Consider the following 23,904-nt stretch of genomic DNA (forward strand, 5'->3'; position numbering starts at 1 on the left):
AGCCTTCTGCATTACCCAGATTGTCAGAAGGGCTGTATTCCTGGTAGCAAACCCGGGTACGCTCCCAATGTCAGTCAACAGATTGGGAGGTGCCAAACCTAAGGCACCAAGAAGAATGTACCTAGGGTAACGAAGCTGGCAGTTTTGTATTCTTATATACCATAATGTTCGTTGTCATGTCAATATGGGTTTTTTTAAGCTTTTGAACATCATATGGTCGGTTGATTCTTTTCAATTGCTGTAAATTTACCATAGTCATCTCACCAACCATTTTTGTTCGGAAAGTGTGTACGATTTTATAGGACAAACACGTATCACACATTTCCAGAGCATAAAGGATGTACTGAGGGGAAATAATTGCAATAGAAATGTAGTCCTCTTGTTGCCATGCGTGTTGCACAACCGGGTGCCTTTGAATATCAATGCACGTATGTTACCCAGTAGGGCGACATATTTTTGTCATGAAAAGAAATGATAAAAAATATGAGATGAGATGACAGAAGCAGTATCTTTATTCCCAATATACATGTTCAGACATGTGTTATTGAATAGCCACAGACTCGGTAATGTTTATTTTCTTCTATTCAAAATAACGTAAAGGACAACAACCAGTATTATTAGTTACTTATTATTTACAGATTAAAATAAAAAATGCAGCAAAGAGGGTTTGGGTGATCCTGGCACAGTCAGGCTGGTTAGGCTCATCATCAGTTCAGGGCCCTCTACACGCAGCCCAGATAGCGAATGGGACTTCTCCCAGGAAGCGCTGCCTTGTCAAACCCACCCAGAACTTTTCGGAGAATGTGAAGACTCCCCAACACTGCAGCCTTCTGCATTACCCAGATTGTCAGAAGGGCTGTAATCCTGGTAGCAAACCCGGGTACTCTCCCATTGTCAGTCAACAGATTGGGAGGTACCAAACCTAAGGCACCGAGAACAATGGGGAGTCGGACAGCTTGGTACTTAGGATGCAAGCGTGACATTTCGAAAGCGAGGTCTGCATATTTGCCATGTTTTTCCTCAATCTTGTCAATCATATTAGTGTCAAAAGGGACAGAAAATAAATTCAATGATATAAATGATTTCATTGGATTTATCAAAAAGGACAAGATAAGGCTTGTTGGCCTGGATATGTCCGAGGGTGTATACGGGCCTATTCCAAAGGATTTTGTATTTATCATTTTCCATGACGCCCTCATATTCCGGGTCGTACCATGGATGGACCTCTGTGTCAAAGTTACAAGCATGGCGAAGACGGTAATAAAATGATTCAGCTACACCACCATGTCGCTTACGATAGTGTGTCTGTGAAAAAGTTAGGCATCCACTCACAATGTCTCGTTAAATTCATTACATAATCTACATTTCATATTCACATTTTGATGCAAAATAACACATTGACGGTTTCGAGTTGGAAGTGACTGGTCCTGAGAAGCAAACAGAAAGCCTTCTGTTTTACTTTTCAGGCCAGACGACTTCATCCAAACGAAGGAGTTGATGTACTTGTCAACACACTGCACATAAACTCGATGCATGGGTAGTTCAGATAGCCTTCCCTTCATAAACCGAACCTGTGCCGATTTGATATGGCACGTAGTAGTAGTAGCAGCAGTCCATGTCCAGTACTCCATGAATGCTATGGGTGAGGTGAAATTGGGTTTAACGTCGCGTCCAAGATTACTGCACTTATATGGCGACGTGCATGCACGTGTGTGTGTGTGTGTGTGTGTGTGTGTGTGTGTGTGTGTGTGTGTGTGTGTGTGTGTGTGTGTGTGTGTGTGTGTGTGTGTGTGTGTGTGTGTGTGTGTGTGTGTGTGTGTGTGTGTGTGTGCTTGTACTAGTCCGGACTGATGCCGATTTTTAGTGCTAGCCCACTGAGATACTATGCCGCAGCCGACCAGTCCTTGTTATAGCCCTTTAATACCGAGCGCCAGACAGGGTAACAACAAGTACCATCTTTTAACGTCTTTTGGTATGACGCGGCCGGGCGGACGCTCTACCACTAGACCACGGAGGCGGTCTCTATGAATGCTATAAAACACTCAGATACGGCATGATGATCTCACATATTGTTGTTAACTCTCAGCAGCATTCACCATCTGCATCGTGTTGGGTTTGAGGTGTGTTTGCCATGATTACCAGGAGGGCTGCTCCGCAACAAAGAATACTTTTTTCGTATCTTCAAACTATTAATTTCATCTTCACCACAAGAGCCTTATTTCACACAACGCTGATACCCGAACAACTGCGAACCACACCTACATCCAGGGGATTCTGGACGGTGGCATGTTACGACCACATTTAATATCTCAGCCCCATTGGGGTCTACTCTTAAGTCCCTTGTTTGTCTTAAGGGCCGACAACGGTGGTTGGATGGTAAGGCTCAGATAAATGGTTGATGTCAAGTTTTCTGACGGGTTGACTCATGCTCAGAATTCCACTCACTACCTTGATTTACTCACTCCCATTACTCACACCCTTTTCTCACACCCTTTTCTCACACCCTTTTCTCTCACCCTTTACTCACCCCTTTACTAAAATCCGTTGTTAACCCCTTTACTCACCCATTTACTCACCCCTTTACTAAAATCCGTTGTTAACCCCTTTACCCACCCATTTACTCACCCTTTACTCGACACTTTACTAACCCCTTTACTAATCCCCTTTACTCAACCACTTAACTAACCCCCTTTATTCACCCATTTACTCATCCCCTTAACTCACACCTTTACTTAGCCCCCCTTTTCTCACCCTTTTACTTAGCCCTTTTACCTACTCTTTACTCATGTCTTTTACTCACCCCTTTACTCACCCTTTACGTACCCTCTTTTCTGACCCCTTAATTACTCACCCCCTTTACTTACCACCTTTCCTAACCCCTTTACTCATCCTTTTTACCCACCCTTTACTAAAATCCTTTTCTAACCTCTTTACTCACCCCTTTACTAAAATCCGTTGCTTACCCCTTTACTCACCCACTTTACTAACCCCCTTTATTCACCGGTTTACTCACCCCCTTAACACACAACTTTTACTCACCCACTTTACTTACCCCCTTTATTCACCGGTTTACCCATCCCCTTAACTCACAACCATTACTAACCCCCTTTATTCACCTGTTTACCCATCCCCTTAACTCACAACCTTTACTCACTCCCTTTCCCACCACTTTACTCACCCCTGTACTTAGTCCCCTTTTCTCACCCTTTTATTTTGCCCTTTTACTTACTCTTTACTCGCCCCCTTTTCTCACCCCGTTTTCTCAACCCCTTTACTCAACCCTTTACTCACCCACTTTACTCACCCACTTTACTAACCCCCATTACTAACCCCCTTTACTCGCCCTTTACCCTGCCTTTTACTCGCCCCTTTACCCCTCCCCTTTACTCGACCCATTACTTCCCCTTTACCCACCCCCTTTACCCACCCCCTTTACTAACCCCTTTATTGTCAATCTTTATTTCACGTACTGAAAAGGCCATAGGCCTATAGTGCATATATACATACAGTAGCAATGGGTGCTATAGGAATTACATATATCGTAACTAAATATCACGTGTATAATGCAGAGAATATGGTACATTGAATATACATTGCAAGATATTTTGGGACTGTTTCATTTTGAGATGACATGAGGATATAAAATTTGTCTATTCTTGGATTTAGATAAAAATATGTATGTATGTATCTTTTCTGATATTTGCATACAATGGACAGACTAGCAAAAAATGGTATTCATCTTCTATCTCATGGCAAGTACAATATTTACACAATCGGTTTTCCCTTGATTTCGCTAAATGTCTACCTTTTTCTATTAGAAGGTCATGAGAACTACATCTGAAACGGAATAGTGCTGTTCGGAATTTCTTAACATTTATCCAAAAGATATTTTTCAGTAAGAATGACTTATTTAAAACAGGTGTAATGATTTAACTTATTGTGTAAACATAATGAAGAGTACCCCTTTTGAAAATACATATCTTTAAACGATCTGGTACTGTTACATGTTGCTCTCTCCAAATGTAATCATACCCGCAAGATTGGAGTATCTTTTTTACACCGGAGGCCAAGTTATTTTTACCTCTGCTATCGTAAAGAATCATCATGTTATAGCATTTCTTTGGGAATCTGGTACTTAGCATTTTAAGCAATATTGTCCAATATTTCATTACTTTTATGTAACTAAATATATACATAGGGTATCTCCCACATTCCCTGTAAACATTTGGAGTGTTGGAATTTACTCATAAAAATCTTTTCCACGCAAATAGATGTGCCTTCTCTATCGTATCATAGTTTCCTAGACCCCATACTTCAGCACCAAAGAGTAGAATAGGACTTATCTTAGTGTCGAAAATCTTGAAAAAGTTTCATAGCTAATATTTTCAAGGGGTTTTAGGTTTTGTAAAATGCCAATTAAAATCTTTTTGCCTTGCAGTGCGGCTTTGTTGCAATGCAGTGACCAAGTTAGTCGATTTGTAAAATGTACCCCCAAATATTGGTAACTTCTTACAACCTCAAGTGTTTTACCTTTATATAACCATTTTTCTCGTTTTGATAGTTTCCCTCCATATTTTAACTTCAATTTCCTTTTGTAACAACGGTACTCAAGTTCAGTTATTAACTTTTTAGGTCCATGTACTGTTCTCGAGAAAAAAAAATATATCATCAGCAAAAAGGAGCAGAAAAAGTTTAATAGTTTCCGGATGGAGTTGGCTGCCCCCGTTACAATTTACAGATAGTTGTATCGAAAGTTCATTTATGAAAAACGAAAACAGAAATGGACTTAGAATTCATCCTTGTCTAACCCCAATATTACAAGAGAAGGAATCAGATAAGGTGTTATTGTTTCGAACACAAACCTTCACATTGTGATATATGCAACATACCAATATACCAATCTTAGTATTGATACCTTGAGTTTTGCAAAGGGACCACAACATGTTTCTGTTATTTGAGTCAAACGCTTCAGCAAAATCAACAAATATAGCATACATCTTTTCTCGTTTACGTTCTTAATATCTCTGTACAAGTGTCTGCAATATAAATACATCATCAATTGTAGAGTATCCATGCCTGAAACCGGCTCGTGCTTCATCTAGCTTATTAAAGGAATCGGTCCAAAATACTAAACGTTTGTGTATAATACTGGTAAAAATCTCACTGAAAACACTCAAAAGAGTTATACCCCTATATATAGTTGTTGGTGACATTAGTTGATCCCTGTTTGTGCAAAGGAATTACAACCCCCGAAATCCACTGTTCTGGAAAATACGTCTTTTCAAGCATAACGTTAAAAAGGATTTCAAGGTAGGAGAGGAGAATTTCGGACGAATATTTAAAAATTTCACTAGCTGCTTTATTACTTTTTAAGTTTGCAATGCTTTCTGAAATTTCATTTCTTATTATAGGCGAATCAAGAATATCTGAGGTTAACTGACAAAAAGAGTTATCAAATTACTCTTTCAACACCAGTCAACCAGAAGTGTTTACTGCTGGGACACCGAGTTCCCAGAGACTCTTGTGTGATAGATGAAGCCAACATTTATCAAAGAAAATATCTGCTTGTAAAATATATTTGCTACTACATGTTATGCACCATTTGAAAGGTCTGATCCTATGGTTTATAAATATGAAAGTTATGTTTTTCACATTATTTAAAATAATGCATTTACAACTTAATTAAGTTCGTTGTGAATGAAAAATGTAAGCTAACACGTTGTTAACATCCAGATTACGGACCAAGGAAGCGAAAACTTGACGATTTTCGGCAAATATAAGATTTCATAAAATCCACTTACCTATTTCTGTTTTATTTTCATTGTTTACGAAATTGGAAAATCATTTTAAAAAGAATTATAAATAGTATATGTCATCACCCATTTCCCCATAACAGCGGCTGTCCGCTCAGTAAAATGAAGAAATACCCCCGTTTTCGAAACTGCGTATGAATAACACGTTCGTCGAAGAATAGCATATGACACATCGCTCGAAAGCTTATTCATTCATCTATACGCTTGTAACATCGCCTGTTAGTTTTTTTGTAGTTATAACTAGCGATTTCACTGGATTAAAATTGGTTTCTAATGACGCTTTCTTGCCGAAATCTGCTACAAGGTTCGGGATTGGTCAAATTTGAGCACGTGATCTAAGGCAGCCAATCAAATTACAGCTGTGATAGCAAGTTCGTGTTTGACAATTTTCAGAAGTTGACGAAAGATTTTTGTTAAATCGTGTTATTCTGAACGTTTTAAGCAGGAAATCACCATATATGTTAAAAAATATGGAACTTCGTGAATGTATCGTGCTAGGTTACGAGCTGTAACAAAGATTTTTCATGCATATATTTTTGCATTAAACATCGTGTCCGAGCCGAGAATTCAAGGCGACGAAAGCCGAGATGTCCTTTTGACTTACATTATACGCGATCGCACGAAAAGATGGAAATAATAACTTAGATGTAAGTTTGATTACTTTTAGATATATTTTTGTTGATTTCATTTATTCCTTTGTATAATATATTTAAAGATTTGTTTAAAACGTCTTTATTTTGCTCTTTGACATGTTCGATGCGGACCCGTTGTCGAAATGTGTGTCCGAGAATTTTATTTTCAATAACATAGCTGGAAATAGTGAATATTTTTTTAATTTATCGATAAAAAATGATAAATTGAAATGGAATACGTATCATCAGACATTGTGAAATGTGATAGATTTAATAAATGAATGATATTACAGGTAGGTCCATAAAAAATATATACTATTTTGACGTGACTACGGCTTGGCCGGTACACCGGCCTACGGTGTCTAGGGACTCAATGCTTCTTGGCCGGTATACCGGCCTTCGGTGTTGAAAGAGTTAAATGCATTCGATTCGTCGATATCAAAACGTCTTTCCTCGTTCTCTGTAGAAGTTGAAAATAGATCCTTGAAATAGTTAAACCAATCATCAATTGGAATATTGTTTTGTGTATAACAATTACTATTTAGACCTTTAAGAATGGTCCAAAATTGTTTAGAATCGCGTATGCAGTGTTCAGGTTTTTCTTGCTTCCCTTTGAACATAATCGCTTTCTTTTCTCTGCATACACTATTATATTTATTTCTAATATAATTATACTCACATTATGAGTTATTATCCTTTTATCTAATAAAAGTGTTTAAAGATTTACATCTTTCTTTTTTAAGTACTCACATTCACGGTCAAACCACTGTTAACTAGATGTGTTAAAAGTACACACTGTTTTCATGTCACTTGCTGCCGTGCACAAGGCCTCTGACATGTATCTAACACTTTCGTCTATAATGTGTAGCACTTCGTCAACAGCCTTTTCTAATAAAGAGTAGCATTCCCTGCTCAACAAATTGTACATGAAATGGTCAGCTTCATCATTGACCCAAACGAATTTGGAAGTCTACCATGAGCTTGCACGGTTTCAGTCTGTACAGAAGTATGTCAGCTAGCCATGACAGGAAGATGAGAGGATTCCATGCGTGATACTATGTTGAAATTACAGCATACGTCAAACAACCCAGATGAACAGATTATGTAATCTATGACGCTAGCATCTTGATTGCCAATAAGCGTATAGTCTCCAACTTCGGAGTCTGACCAACATCTTCCATTCATGATATGTATATTTAAGACACTGCATAAATTTATCAAACCTTTTCCAAAGTTGTTTAACACATTGTCTGCTGACGCTCGTACCATGTTAAAATGGTCGAGTAGGAAACTATCCACTGAAGAATTGTCATTATCTAAATATTCAAGAATGTCATCTTCAACAAAATCCGGCTCAGTACCCGTGCGTGCATTAAAATCTCCACCTAACATAACATGAAAGTTAACGCAGTGAGAACGAACGTCTAGTAGCTCCTCTTGCAACAATAACACACAGTTATGACAGTCAGGTGATAACGTACTGTACCAGGGTGACGATTCTGTGTGGATATACACACGTGAGTACACTACACCCTTATCTGTATTAAACATGGTTTTGTCTAATAACACAAATATTCGACTTTTACGGATTTTTGTCCATTTAACAAAATTCTCAAACTTGTTTTCTAATAAGAAGTAATATTCCACCTGAAAGGCGGCCAAAGTCAGATATTTTTTCTCCGTCTTTTGTTATAACTTTACAATCTGGATGTATGGAAAGTAAGTCAATATCTTTGGACCAAGAATCTGTCAATCCAATGACGTCGCATGTACATATAAAGCTTACAAAGTCACGATCCTGTAATTTAGCCATCAGCCCTGATGCATTCCAAAATAAAAATGTACATCATATAGTTGACAATACTGTGGGGTACAATTGTTTGAAGCACCCGTAAATTGTCATGGCCCTGGCCATACCCCTATCTCACAGCCTTCCGACCAGGGGTCTGCCAGCGAGAGTTTGACCTAAGATAACGTCTCCTTCGCTCCCCACTCCCAGAGTCATCCTGTGTTATCCGTGTGTCTCTCCTGTCGCCTTGTCTAATGTTAATGTCTCTACCTTTAATCCGCTGTGTGTTGTCATTTACTTTTTCGCGTCTAATATCCTCTACGATTTTGCCTCCTTTATAGAAAAAACTTTAAGTCGGATTTTCAATTCGTAATTTATTGAGTTCTTGTATTTGGTTATATGTCAAGTCATTTGTAACCCCTTTACTAACCTCTTTACCCAACCCTTTACTAACCCCCTTTACCCACCCCTTTACTCACCCCCATTACCCAACCCTTTACTCACCCCTTTACTAACCCCCTTTACCAAACCCTTTACGTACCCTTTACTAACCCCCTTTACCAAACTCTTTACTAACCCCTTTACTAACCCCCTTTACCCAGCCCTTTATTCACCCCTTTACTATCCCCCTTTACCCAACCCTTTACAAACCTCCTTTACCCAAACCCTTTACTAACCCCCTTTACCAAACTCTTTACTCACCCCTTTACTAACCCCCTTTTACCAAACCCTTTACTCACCCCTTTCCTAACCCCCTTTACCAAACCCTTTACTCACCCCTTTACTAACCCCCTTTACCAAACCCTTTACTCACCCCTTTACTTACCCCCTTTACCAAACCCTTTACTAACCCCCTTTACAAACCCTTTACTCACCCCTTTCCTAACCCCCTTTACCAAACCCTTTACTCACCCCTTTACTAACCCCCTTTACCAAACCCTTTACTCACCCCTTTACTTACCCCCTTTACCAAACCCTTTACTAACCCCCTTTTACCAAACCCTTTACTCACCCCTTTCCTAACCCCCTTTACAAACACTTTACTCACCCCCTTACTAACCCCCTTTACCAAACCCTTTACTCACCCCTTTACTAACCCCCTTTACCAAACCCTTTACTCACACCTTTACTAACCCCCTTACTCACCACAATGTCGTATTGACCACAGCCGATATACCACCGTCAAGGCGTTTTTTAGCAATGATAATTCCCATTTTTCCTTGACTTTTTAAAGATAATAGAACTAAGCCACAATGTCTGTAAAAAGAAATATTTTTAGAAACATTGTCTAACTTGTTCAAGACACATTTTGGCTGAAATATTGCCGACGTGACTTAAAATTTAACTCACATGCTCACTCACCCATTACTCACCCCCCTTATACACCCCTTTACTCACCCCTTTACTCACCCCTTTACTCACCCCTGTATTCGCCCCTTTACTCACCCCTTTAGTCGCCCCTTTCCTTACCCTCTTTACTCACCCTTTACTCACCCCATTACTCTCCCCTTTACTCACCCCCTTTACACTCCCCTTTACTCACCCCCTTTACTCGACCCTTTTCTCGACCCTTTTACTCTCCACTGTACTCGCCCCTTTACTCTACCCTTTACTCACCCTCTTTACTCGCCCCTTTACTCACCCCCTTTACTCACCCCCTTTACTCGCCCCCTTTACACGCCCTTTTACTCACCCCTTTACTCTCCCCTGTACTCGCCCCTTTACTCACCCCCTTTACAGGCCCCTTTACTCACCCTCTTTACTCGCCCCTTTACTCACCCCCGTTTACTCGCCCCCTTTACTCTCCCGCTTTACTCTCCACTGTACTCGCCCTTGTCCCCATCACCTTTCTCCTTCCCTCACCCCCTTTGCATGTGTTTGTGACGGGTGCCACCGATGGGGCAAGATACGCTGACCTTTTCGTGAACACCTGCTATCATCACTATTTAATAGTGATCCATATACATACGCTCATGATAAAGCCTGAATCTTACAATCGACTCTTGCTTTTAGCAGGTATTTATTGTGTCTCCGGCATGGGCCATAAAATTACGTACAGGATGCCGTCATTATAGCTCACCATTCGCACACTAACAATAAACTTTCAGCTCACAACTAAACAGTTTGAGACATTATTAAGTTTCATTACGCTTAGGAGATTTAAGTTCGCGATATGACGCATATAAAATCGCGATATGACGCAGGTAGTTTATTTGTGGTACTTTAGCCCTGACCAATACTCGAGTCTGGACCACCTTATTCAATGCGACAGCACAAGCATTCTATCAGTGGATCTATAGTTATCGCCCGTCTCGCTAGGGTACGTGCACCTGCACACCTCATCCACCCCAAACCCCCAGCCCCGATCTTCTGCAACCATTCTTCTTCTTTGTGACTCGCATGAAGTTGAAGCTCTCACAAGAAAGGGTGCATGAAGGTATGACTGGCAAATAGGTCGCGGAACAGCATGGCGTGCACACACTTGTCACGTATAACTAAAAGGTCACTTTCAGGATGAGGACTATTTTTATCATCGCATCTGCACCTAGACAATGTTTGTTTGTTGTTTAACCTCGCACCATTCCAGCTATATGACGGCGGCCTGTAAATAATCGAGTCTGGACCAGACAATCAGTTATTGACACCATGAACATCGATCCACGCAATTGTGATACTTTGACATGCATCAACCGATGCCCTTAGAAGCCTCTGACGACAAACATAGTCGCCTCTAACGGGAAGCAGAGTTGCCTTTTACGGCAAGCATGGGTTGCTGAAGACCTATTCTACCGTGGTTCTTCACGGGTCAATAGACAATGACGTAAGTGAGGTGAGGTGAAAGGGGGTTTAACGTCGCGTCCAAGATTATTGCACGTATAAAGCGACGTGCATGTACGTGGGTGTGTTTGTGTGGCTGCTTGTACTAGTCCGGACTGATGCCGATTTATAGTGCTAGCCCACTGAGATACATGTACCATGCCGTAGTTTAACATGAATACCCCACTCAGACACAGTATACTGACTCTGAGCCGATCAGTCCTTGTTTTAGCCCCTTATGCCGAGCGCCAGACAGGGTAACAACAAGTACCATCTTTTAACGTCTTTTGGTATGACGCGGCCGGGGATCGAACCCCGGACCTTCCGCTCTCCGGGCGGACGCTCTACCACTAGACCACGGAGGCGGTCCAATGACGTAAGTGATATGAGCAGGCTCCATATAGTTGAAACAGTATATTAAGGTGGGGAAGGAAATGTACAATATAACTCTAGCGAAAGACAGCCGTTATGGCGATGGCAATATTTTTAAGAACAATATTAATGTAAATAAAGCGACAAAACCCTTCCATATCCAAATGAAATCTCTGCAGACTCGCTGGTACGATTCCGACTATTTCATGAGCATGTGTTTATGAATCACTATCAAATAGTGATGCATCATATGTTCGCGAAAAGGTGAGCGTATCCTGCCCCACCGGTGGCACCCGTCACAAACACGTGCAAAGGCAAGTAAATTGTTTACCTGAAAAAAACACGAGAACATATGGTAGAAGTCAAAATAGGGAATTGCATCAGACATCATTTTTGTAACTGATGCGTTTAGACATGTCCTCCACGTGTCTATTGCTCGATATGAATGGAACGTTGATTATTGGAAAGTTGAAGTGAGGAAGAGCAAGTACAATATTTATGTTGGGAAGGATAAGAACAAAATCAATGTGGAGAAGGAGAAGAACAATATCAATGTAGAGAAAGATAAGAACAATATCAATGTAAGAAGGAGAAGAACAATATCAATGTAGAGAAGGATAAGAACAATATTAATGTAGTTAAGAATGAGAACAATATCAATGTAGAGAAGGATAAGAACAATATCAATGTAAGAAGAAGAAGAACAATATCAATGTAGAGAAGGATAAGAACAATATCAATGTAGAGAAGGAGAAGAACAATATTAATGTAGAGAAGGAGAAGAACAATATTAATGTAGAGAAGGATAAGAACAATATCAATGTAGAGAAAGATAAGAACAATATCAATGTAAGAAGGAGAAGAACAATATCAATGTAAGAAGGAGAAGAACAATATCAATGTAGAGAAGGATAAGAACAATATCAATGCAGAGAAAGAGTAGAACAATATTAATGTAGTTAAGGAGAACAACAATTATTGAAGTTAAGGAGAAGAACAATATTGATGTAGAGAAGGAACAGAACAATATTGATGTAGTTAAGGAGAATAACAATATTGATGTATAGAAGGAGAAGAACAATATTAATGTAGAGAATGAGAACAACAATATTAATGTAGAGAAGGAGAAGAACAATATTAATGTAGAGAAGGAGAAGAACAATATCAATGCAGAGGAGAACAACAATATTAATGTAGTTAAGGAGAACAACAATATTAATGTACAGAAGGTCAAGAACAGTATGGATGTAGTTTAGGAGAACAACAATATTAATGTAGTTAAGGAGAACAACAATATTAATGTAGTTAAGGAGAAGAACAATAACAATGCAGAGAAGGAGAACAACAATATTAATGTAGATAAGGAGAACAACAATATTAATGTAGTTAAGGAGAACAACAATAATAATGTACAGAAATCAAGAACAGTATGGATGTAGTTAAGGAGAACAACAATATTAATGTAGATAAGGAGAACAACAATAACAATGCAGAGGAGAACAACAATATTAATGTAGATAAGGAGAACAACAATATTAATGTACAGAAGATCAAGAACAGTATGGATGTAGTTAAGGAGAACAACAATATTAATGTAGATAAGGAGAACAACAATATTAATGTAGATAAGGAGAACAACAATATTAATGTAGATAAGGAGAACAACAATATTAATGTAGTTAAGGAGAACAACAATATTAATGTAGATAAGGAGAACAACAATATTAATGTAGGTAAGGAGAACAACAATATTAATGTAGATAAGGAGAACAACAATATTAATGTACAGAAGATCAAGAACAGTATGGATGTAGATAAGGAGAAGAACAATATAAATGTAGTCAAGGAGAACAACAATATTAATGTAGTTAAGGAGAACAACAATATTAATGTACAGAAGATCAAGAACAGTATGGATGTAGTTAAGGAGAACAACAATATTAATGTAGTTAAGGAGAACAACAATATTAATGTAGTTAAGAAGAACAACAATATTAATGTAGTTAAGAAGAACAACAATATTAATGTAGTTAAGGAGAACAACAATATTAATGTAGTTAAGGAGAACAACAATATTAATGTACAGAAGATCAAGAACAGTATGGATGTAGTTAAGGAGAACAACAATATTAATGTAGTTAAGGAGAACAACAATATTAATGTAGTTAAGGAGAAGAACAATAACAATGCAGAGAAGGAGAGAACAATATTAATGTAGTTAAGAAGAACAACAATATTAATGTAGTTAAGGAGAACAACAATATTAATGTAGTTAAGGAGAACAACAATATTAATGTAGATAAGGAGAACAACAATATTAATGTAGTTAAGGAGAACAATATTAATGTAGATAAGGAGAACAACAATATCAATGTAGTTAAGGAGAAGAACAATAACAATGCAGAGAAGGAGAACAACAATATTAATGTAGTTAAGGAGAACAACAATACTAATGTAGATAAGGAGAACAACAATATTAATGTAGATAAGGAGAACAACAATATTAATGTAGTTAAGGAGAAGAACAATATTAATGTAGATAAGGAGAACAACAATATTAATGTAGTTAAGGAGAACAACAATATTAATGTAGATAAGGAGAACAACAATATTAATGTAGATAAGGAGAACAACAATATTAATGTAGATAAGGAGAACAACAATATTAATGTAGATAAGGAGAACAACAATATTAATGTAGTTAAGGAGAACAACAATATTAATGTAGATAAGGAGAACAATAATATTAATGTAGATAAGGAGAACAACAATATTAATGTAGTTAAGGAGAACAACAATAACAATGCAGAGAAGGAGAAGAACAATATTAATGTAGTTAAGGAGAACAACAATATTAATGTAGTTAAGGAGAACAACAATATTAATGTACAGAAGATCAAGAACAGTATGGATGTAGTTAAGGAGAACAACAATATTAATGTAGTTAAGGAGAACAACAATATTAATGTAGTTAAGGAGAACAACAATATTAATGTAGATAAGGAGAACAACAATATTAATGTACAGAAGATCAAGAACAGTATGGATGTAGTTAAGGAGAACAACAATATTAATGTAGTCAAGGAGAACAACAATATTAATGTAGTTAAGGAGAACAACAATAACAATGCAGAGAAGGAGAAGAACAATATCAATGCAGGACATGCATACTACAGAGGGTTCTGCTAAGACATCATTTGCAGAATTTGTTTGTTAACAAGAATCCAGCACCGCAACATAATATTGGAACTTTCAAACTGCCAAATATTTTAGTGTTGTCTGCATATGAAAATATATTTCTTGTGATTATTATTGATGTTGAAGATTGATTTCTTGGCTTGAGCAGTGAGACAATAAAAGGTTTCACTCCAGTTAGGGATGATAACAGTCCCTTAGTATCTCTAGAAGTTAACCATTGCAACCACTGGGCGTCTTTTTATGGCTATGCTTTATTGTTCCAAATAGTGATGATACCAGGTGTTTGCGAAAAAGGAGAGCGTATCTTGCCCAACCCGTGACAACCCGTCACAAACACATGCAAAGGCAAGTCAATTGTTCACTTGACAGAAACACGGGAACTAAGGTACAAGTCAAAATAGGGAATTGCAAAAGCAACACATCAAATAACCTGTAAGGATAATCACACACGTCCATTAAATGGTCATAAACGTTGTTGAGGGACATTACCTGATTATTTCCACTCCATTTGAATTTCCACCATGTATACTTATCATGTTCCCTATGGTCATGACTAATACGATAACCATGTGTATGTAGTTCTCTTGGAGACATATCTATATATGTACCATGTTCACAGAAAAAGTTAAATTTAAGAGGAAATGGTTTGAGTCATGTCTGTAATTGATCCTAAAGTCACTGACGTATGGAAAAAGCTGAGAGCTAGCGATAATAGTCTACTAAACTTGCCCATTGTGTGTAATACATGTGAACAGTTTCCTCAAATAAGCTTCCATTTAGAGTGTGTCTATCAAGTGTAAAGCATAACTCAGCTGATTGTTTCCCAAATTGTTTATAGCTTTTCTTGTCTTTCGTTGATTTTGCAGATTAAAATCATCGCTTTGATAATCACCAGTCATTCATAATACGTGCGAGTGTATCATTAGGTCTTTCATTCTTGCAGTGAAATCTGTTAAAGGCATAAACGCATAATGTCATGATCAGCATACTCACTTTTGGCAGTTTCAGGATAAGATGTAACCGAACAAATCGAGATCTCTGTTCGTGTATGTTAGGCAAGGAAAACGACTGAGTCCTTTTTCATTTCTAATTAAAGCGCCAATACAGATGTTTTGAGTAACAGTTGAAGATCAACACAGTTTTCAAAGTTGTTGAAAATGCGTTTGATTATTCCGTAAACAACCTACCACTAATAGTGGCCCAGTCGTCTAAAGCGCCGCGATTCGCTATGCAGAGTTGGGCACGCCAGAAACCTGTGATTGTGGGTTCGAATCCCGGTTCGCCCCGATTCTGTTTCTAGGTTTGTCAGTACCATATCCGTGCTCGTGGGTTTCACCGAAGTGGTAAACGTCTCAGACCTGTATCACGTCGGGCTTTCCTCCCACATTAAGCTGACATGCCGCGAGATAACTGGAATACTGTTAAATGCGGCGTTAAACCCAACTCACTCACTCACTCTAATGACCATGTTTCTTTACCTTTCGTCTCACGCAATTATTTGATCAAACACCGAAAAACCCTTAAAATTAACATATCTTCAACAAAGTATTTTCAATGTTATATTATGCGAGAAATTCTTTACTTTACCAGATTATGTATATTTATTTACCGTATTCGACGTAATAAGCGCCCATGGCGATATTTGCTAATATATTTGCTAGTGAACAATCCCAATTAGCACCCCTTCCGATTGATCAATGTACACTAGACTTATTGATTCGTGTATAACACTCACTCGTGTGTTATATGCACCCTTAATTGTGGGCAATTAAATTCTGGAAAATATATCTGTCGTGTATGATACGTACATACTTTTCTTTTGTGTCATTTCAGGCTGTCAGCATAAACTACTGTACGAAATTTACAATTTTTCAACTCTGTTTTTGTTCTGACCAAAATTATATTCTAATAAGAGCCCACTATTTCCAATTTTAAGAGCACCCCGAGCGCTTAATACGTTGAATACGGTAATCCTTCCATATTCCATGAGAGAATATGAAGCTGTTGACAACACAAGGTCATATTTGTTAATCATATTGGCAGAAACTCTTAATGCATATTTGATAAACAATCTTTCATAAATGTTATGACATGAATATTACGAAGTGACCAATTGCAACGCTTGTGTTTTGTTTGTTTTTTATCTAAGATTGAGGACGTTTACCGGAGCAAACGTATATAATGAGCTGATTTCTCCTGTAAGTGTAGTTCGTTATATCCATGTAATTCGTTATATAACGAACAACGAATATAATGAACTGATTTCTCCAGTCCCCTGTAGTTCATTATATCCATGGAGTTCGTTCTATAACGAACAACGTATATAACGAACTGATTTCTCCAGTCACCTGTAGTTCGTTACATCCATAGAGGTTGTTCTATAACGAACAACGTATATAATATATAGTACAATTAAACCGATAGCTCAGCACAAACCAAATTCAACATTTTTAAGTAATAGTAATATAGCTTTTATCGTCTGTAACATCCACTCTGTTGGCTAATCTGCTATTTGCACGATAGCATGTTACAAATCACATCGCGGCATTCCGTACAAACCAATCCAAGCTCAGCACAAATAGATTTCAAGTCATTATAATATAGTCACCACCAGTGCAATCACCTCCGACTGCTAATCAGCTCTGTGCATTTGACCATAATGTCCACTCACATACCAAGCACCGCGCTAGGAAAAGTACCAGACGCCTCAACCGCTTACCCGTCAACAGTGTGGAGTACTAATTAAACATCTCAGTAATGTTACACGCCACTATATCAGTTTTATTTGTAACTTAATAATAATTTTGAGTGGCATTTTGAACATACAGAACAATTATATGACAATACGTAGCAATTATTCCCTTTTACCAACATAAAGCAACACAGTGCTCAACTAAAACACTTCATTTTGCACATTCATAATAATTATATACGAATACATAGCAAGTATCTCCCTTTAACAATATATACAAAGAAAAACAATTTTAAATACATTATATATACAAAATTGTATATTTTTGGATATCTCATCTATCCAAAGGGCCCGTGAAGATCCGGGGTAGAAAAGATCTTCAGCAACCAATGCTTGCCGTGAAAGGCGACTATGCTTGTCGTAATGGGCGACTAACGGGATCGGGTTGTCAGGCTCGCTGACTTGGTTGATGCATGTCATCGATCCTAATTGCGCTGATCGATGCTTATGTTGTCAATCACTGGATTGTCTTGTCCGGACTCGATTAATTACAGACCGCCGTCATATAGCTGGAATATTGCTGAGTGCGGCGTTTAACAACAAACAAACAGAACAAACACACATCTATCCAAAGCATATACAAGCTTGTATGTATGGATATTTTGGCAGTGTAACGAACCGATTTCTCCAAGGTGTTCGTTTAACTGTATTGTAATTGTACCTGCATACCTTAAGGAATGGTTCAATGGCGGACGTCCCTTCGAGTTCCTGCTTTTCTTATCATTCATCCCACCTTCAGTTTCCGTCGTCTTTCCACCCCCTACGTCTATAACACAATCCTGAAATCCACCATTTGAGCAGCCTTCGCCATCATGTGTCCTCGTACTCAGATCGCCTCCAAGAATTCCAGGATCTTCAGCATTACCTGGAGACTCCGTACGTGTGCCCATCTTTAGCGCTTGTCAGTGACTCAAGTGAACGGATCGTTCTTTTTCATACAGTGTCACCCAGATTGGTGTCAGTGCGCGGCAGTCACCCGTGTCTCGTGTAGCCTGTATTATCTAAATGTTGGTGACGAGGTGAGACAGAAATGAAATTTTTATGATTTTCATTTTATCTACAACGAGCGTCACGCTGACTTATGAAATATGATCACATGCTATATTCACCCTTAACTCTGTCAAAACGAACATTTACGGGAGTGTAGGGTAAACTTGACTGATTGTTATTTAATAGCACCGATTTAGTTTTTCGCCGCATTTAGCAATATTCCAGCAATGTCACAGTGAATATCACAAGCAATTGGCTTCACACAGTGTACACATGTTGGGGAATTGAAACCGGACCTTTGGCGTGACGGGCTAACGCTTTAACCACTAGGCCAACACCCACACTCACACCCCACCCCACACCCCAACAACCCAACACCCGACCCCCACCCCATCAGTGAGTGAGAGAACTAACTTTATTTCAGTGCTATCACGGTGTCAGCTTAATGTGAAGTGAGTATGGTTTTGCCACGCTTTTAGCAATATTCAAACAATATCACGACGGGGGACACCAGAAATGGGCTTTGCACATTGTACCCATGTGGGGACTCGAACCCGGGCCTTCGGCGTGAAGAGCTAACGCATCAACCACAAGGCTACACCTCCGCACCTTAAAAGCAAAAGGGAAATCGTTCTTCAAAATTTCTTAGCAGACAAATTTGACCTGAACCATTAGTCGTCAACCATTGCTATACTGCAGCAGAATAGACACAATACAAAATTAAATATATAAATACTTAAATGTTGTGGTTTTATCAGGCGTATCTTTAGTCCCACCAACACAACTGCTATGAACATAGTAACAATCCATATGCTTCTGATGATCACAGAATGTATTAATACCAATAATAATATAAAAAATTGTATTAATACCAGTGACAATATTTCGCTTGTATATGTAAGATAGCACGTTTACAAGTTAAGTAGCCGTTTTCCCATTCGTCCTATTTTCCTGCCAGTCAACCAAGCATGTCACAAACAAATATGCCCCATGACATCTGCGATGCTTTACGGGGGTTATATAGGTTCAAATATCAAGGTGATGATGCCTACTCCTTCATCATCATTCACCTGATGAAGGAGTAAGTAATACTCCGAAACATTGTGTTTCTCCTCATAAAGAAGTTGACATCCATACATTCTCTTCTTTATTTATCATCGGCAGATATCGAAAAAGTCAATGGACCGCATAGCTTAATATAACCCCTTTAGACGTTTAGAAACGTTTATAACAACGAACTTGAAACAGTAATCAATGATACATTTTTTGTCTTTTAGTCGTCTGGAACAGGTAAACTAAAACTTGATTAACATTATTAACAAGCTGAACAAACTTTGATGTCATAATGCCTTCATACAAAATTGACCAATCGCATCTGCTTGAGCCCATGCATATTCTTTGAACCTTACTTAGGTTAGCAACATAATCAGGATTTATGTAAACTGTGAATGTCTAATGTCCTTTTCATCACAGGTCAAATTAGTTGTATGTTCACGTGTGTCAATACATGATCATATTATAAATGTGTTCCGAACATTATGAGTGAGTGAGTGAGTTTGATTTTACGCCGACTTTAGCAATATTCCAGCAATATAGCAGCGGGGGACACCAGAAATGGGCTTCACACATTGTACCAATGTCGGGAATCGAACCCGGGTCTTCGGCAAGACGAGCGAATGCTTTAACCACTAGGCTACCCGACCGCCCCTCCGAAAGTTATGAATTCGGAAGTAACATCTATTGCAGTTAGATGAAATATATTGGCCAAACTAACTACATGCATATTGTCAGTAAATATTTTCATTTCACAAGATTAAATTGTAACAAAACCATTAACAACCCTTGAATCGTCAAATGTAAATTAAAAGTATTAAAGGTAAATGTTTCAAAAATAACAAATTAATGTCCCTACTGTTTCACATATCTTGTGGTTAAAAGTTAAGCTCCACCTGCAGTGAATATCTAAGTCAAAATATATACATTTTATTTAATACTTGATATTTTACTCAAACGAATTAAGCACTAATTGATACTTTAGAATCATTTTGCACAAACTGTTCCATTTTAGTGTCCCTACTGTTACACATATCAAATTGTCTGAAGTTAAGTTCCAACTCCGGTAAATATCTTAGTCAAAATATATACATTTTGATCAATATGGAGCAATTTACCTATGTACCTTTACAACAAACATTTGAAACTTTACCACAACGAACGAAGCAAAAATTGACATCTTAGAACCGTGACATTGTGAAATACATAGAGGATATTTCATGTGTCGAGTGAAATATCATGTTTCTCTCAGCGAGTGACGGGGGGGAAGGAGATATTTTCGTGAAAATATCTCCTTTCCCCCCGTCACGTGTAGGCCAACATAGTTCCGTCAACGTGTTGTGTTCACTGCAGTGAAATATCAGGTGTTATGTTCACTGCAGTGAAATATCAGGTGTTATGTTCACTGCAATGAAAATATCACTTTTCTCAACTTCAGAAAACTCAGTCTTTCACACTGAAGTATATAATAATCCTGATTGCTATATTAAATAGTCCACTCTGTTACATTCACTAAGTTCGGATAGGGCGGGCAGCCTCGTGGTTAAAGCGTTCCCTCATCACGCCGAAGACCCGGGTTCGATTCCCGACATGGGTACAATGTATGAAGCCCATTTATGGTGGCTCCCTGCGGGATATTGCTGGAATGTTGCTAAAAGCGGCGTAAAACCATATTCACTCACTCAAGAGAATGTGAACATTAATGTTACTGCATGTTATGATATATAAGATTATTTACTTTGAGTAGTTGGACGAGTCTTTAAAAGTGTATATTTAGGAATGCAAAACAATCAAATTTTGAAAGGGTATAATTCCTTCATTCACGCCTGTCCCTTCTGTTGCACTGCCATAAAATGAAGAACGGTAAAACACAAGTGACATTTTTCAGCACCTTTCAATTATGGGAAAAAGGATTCATCATCTAGAAAAAAGTTCATAATGTATTAGGGGGCGGTCGGGTAGCCTAGTGGTTAAAACGTTCCCTCATCACGCCGAAGACCCCGGTTCGATTCCCGACATGGGTACAATGTTTGAAGCCCATTAATGGTGTCTCCGCCGTGATATTGCTGTAATATTGCTAAAAGCGGTGTAAAATCATACTCACTCACTCATGATATGTAAATATACATTATAAACATTATTAATTAAACATGAAAAAACAAACACTGTTACTTTGGTACATAGTGTTACAGAATGTGTAATCGCCCTTATCCATCCTGCCTTTACTGTTCCGTAACAGTAGAGACATAACAGTAAAGACCAATCAGTCTTGTTTTCTATCCAAAATAGTTCATGCTCCCCGATGACTGGGTTTTTTCAACATTCCTTCTCAGTTACCTTTCTTGTTCATGCTTTGTATGAGTTAAAAAGATATATATTGGTTTTAGTTTTGATTTATGACCATATATCAGCAGAGATAAAACAATATACATGCTCGTTTTTACTTATGTTTGGACACGGGATGACTGTATTTCTGTATTCCACTCTCTGTGTTTTGGGTGGTCTTGGATGACATGAGATTTTCCCAAAGAGGAAGTACCCTCAGGTCAGCAGCAGGGAGAAATTATTGTTTTCAAATATAAATCAGTGATAACAGTAGGGACAGTAGTTTGTGACATGATTGTTTGGGTGTCATTTTGATGCAACATCTTGTTTTGCAATCTACAGGATATTTCTAACATTAGGGTAACATGATTTTCCGAAAATAAATGATAAGTTAATTAAAATTTGCATCGAAAGTTTGAAGGTCAGGCTTGAGGCAGACCCAAACCGGTCTTTTTAAGTGACTGTATAAATAAACTCTATCAAATTTTAGGATGAAATGAATCATCTCAATTTACTAGTACATCTTAACATATGTCAGAATATAACATTTAAATGAAAAAAAAATATTCCAAAATAAATTTATTTAAACATATTACCAAGTAACATCGTTGTTACAAAGTTTGAAAATGACTTAAAAATTAATGTTGACAAGTCTTGTCGCAGGATTCGGCAAGGGACGAGTGCTGACGAATATGGTAGGTTTTGTTTTTGCCATGAGCATATTGCGTCACCCATTGTGTCCTGAAGCTATATATAGTACCCCATGATGACGACATGTCTGTCTCATAAGTGTGGGAGCTTACGAAGAGTGTCATATATGAAAGGCCAGGGACCCGTTTCCCCAAGCGATCTTGGCGCTAACATGGCGCTACACTTTCAAAAAGACTTACGACTTAGACTTAATAGACTTATGTGTGTGTGTATGTGTGCGGTGTTCAAGAAAATCAGTCACTAACACCCTTGACTTTCTTATTATGTCACATTCAAGAAAGTCTCCCACTAACACCCTGGACTTTCTAATTATGTCACATTCAAGAAACTCACTCACTGACACCCTGGACTTTCTAATTATGACAGATTGAAGAAATTCATCCACAAACACCCTGGACTTTCTAATTATGTCACATTTAGAATATTCATCCATTAATACCCTGGACTTTCTTATTATGTCAGATTGACGAAAATCACCCACAAACACCCTGGACTTTCTTATTATGTCAGATTGAAGAAAATCACTCACTAACACCCTGGACTTTCTTATTATGTCAGATTGAAGAAAATCACCCACTAACACCCTGGACTTTCTAATTATGTCAGATTGACGAAAATCACCCACAAACACCCTGGACTTTCTTATTATGTCAGATTGAAGAAAATCACTCACTAACACCCTGGACTTTCTTATTATGTCAGATTGAAGAAAATCACCCACCAACACCCTGGACTTTCTCAGATTGACGAAAATCGCCAACTAACATCCTGGACTTTCTAATTATGTCACATTCAAAAAAATCACCCATAAACACCCTGGACTTTCTTATTATGTCAGATTGAAGAAAATCACCCACCAACACCCTGGACTTTCTTATTATGTCAGATTGAAGAAAATCACCCACAAACACCCTGGACTTTCTTATTATGTCAGATTGACGAAAATCACCAACTAACATCCTGGACTTTCTAATTATGTCAGATTGAAGAAAATCACCCACTAACACCCTGGACTTTCTTATTATGTCAGATTGACGAAAATCGCCAACTAACACCCTGGACTTTCTAATTATGTCACATTCAAAAAAATCACCCATAAACACCCTGGACTTTCTAATTATGTCAGATTGAAGAAAATCACCCACCAACGCCCTGGACTTTCTTATTATGTCCAATTGAAGAAAATCACCCACAAACACCCTGGACTTTCTTATTATGTCAGATTGACGAAAATCACCAACTAACATCCTGGACTTTCTAATTATGTCACATTCAAGAAAATCACCCCCTTACACCCTGGACTTTCTAATTATGTCAGATTGAAGAAAATCAGTCACTAACACCCTGGACTTTCTTATTATGTCAGATTGACGAAAATCGCCAACTAACACCCTGGACTTTCTAATTATGTCACATTCAAAAAAATCACCCATAAACGCCCTGGACTTTCTA

General features: G+C 38.1%; 1 protein-coding gene across 1 annotated transcript in view; it reads right to left on the bottom strand.

Moving 5' to 3' along the window:
- The window catches only part of LOC124143344 (NADPH oxidase 5-like), a 45,341-nt gene extending 27,004 nt beyond the window's left edge, over positions 1-18,337 (bottom strand). The window contains exon 1 of the mRNA XM_048395281.1: positions 18,043-18,337. Within this exon, the coding sequence (XP_048251238.1) occupies positions 18,043-18,263 (221 nt within the window). The 5' untranslated portion in view covers positions 18,264-18,337. The remainder of the gene's footprint in view (positions 1-18,042) is intronic.
- Positions 18,338-23,904: the final 5,567 nt, after the last annotated feature.

The sequence above is a fragment of the Haliotis rufescens genome, unplaced genomic scaffold (assembly GCF_023055435.1).
Source record: "Haliotis rufescens isolate VD_foot unplaced genomic scaffold, xgHalRufe1.0.p SCAF_14, whole genome shotgun sequence".
NCBI lineage: Eukaryota > Metazoa > Mollusca > Gastropoda > Lepetellida > Haliotidae > Haliotis > Haliotis rufescens.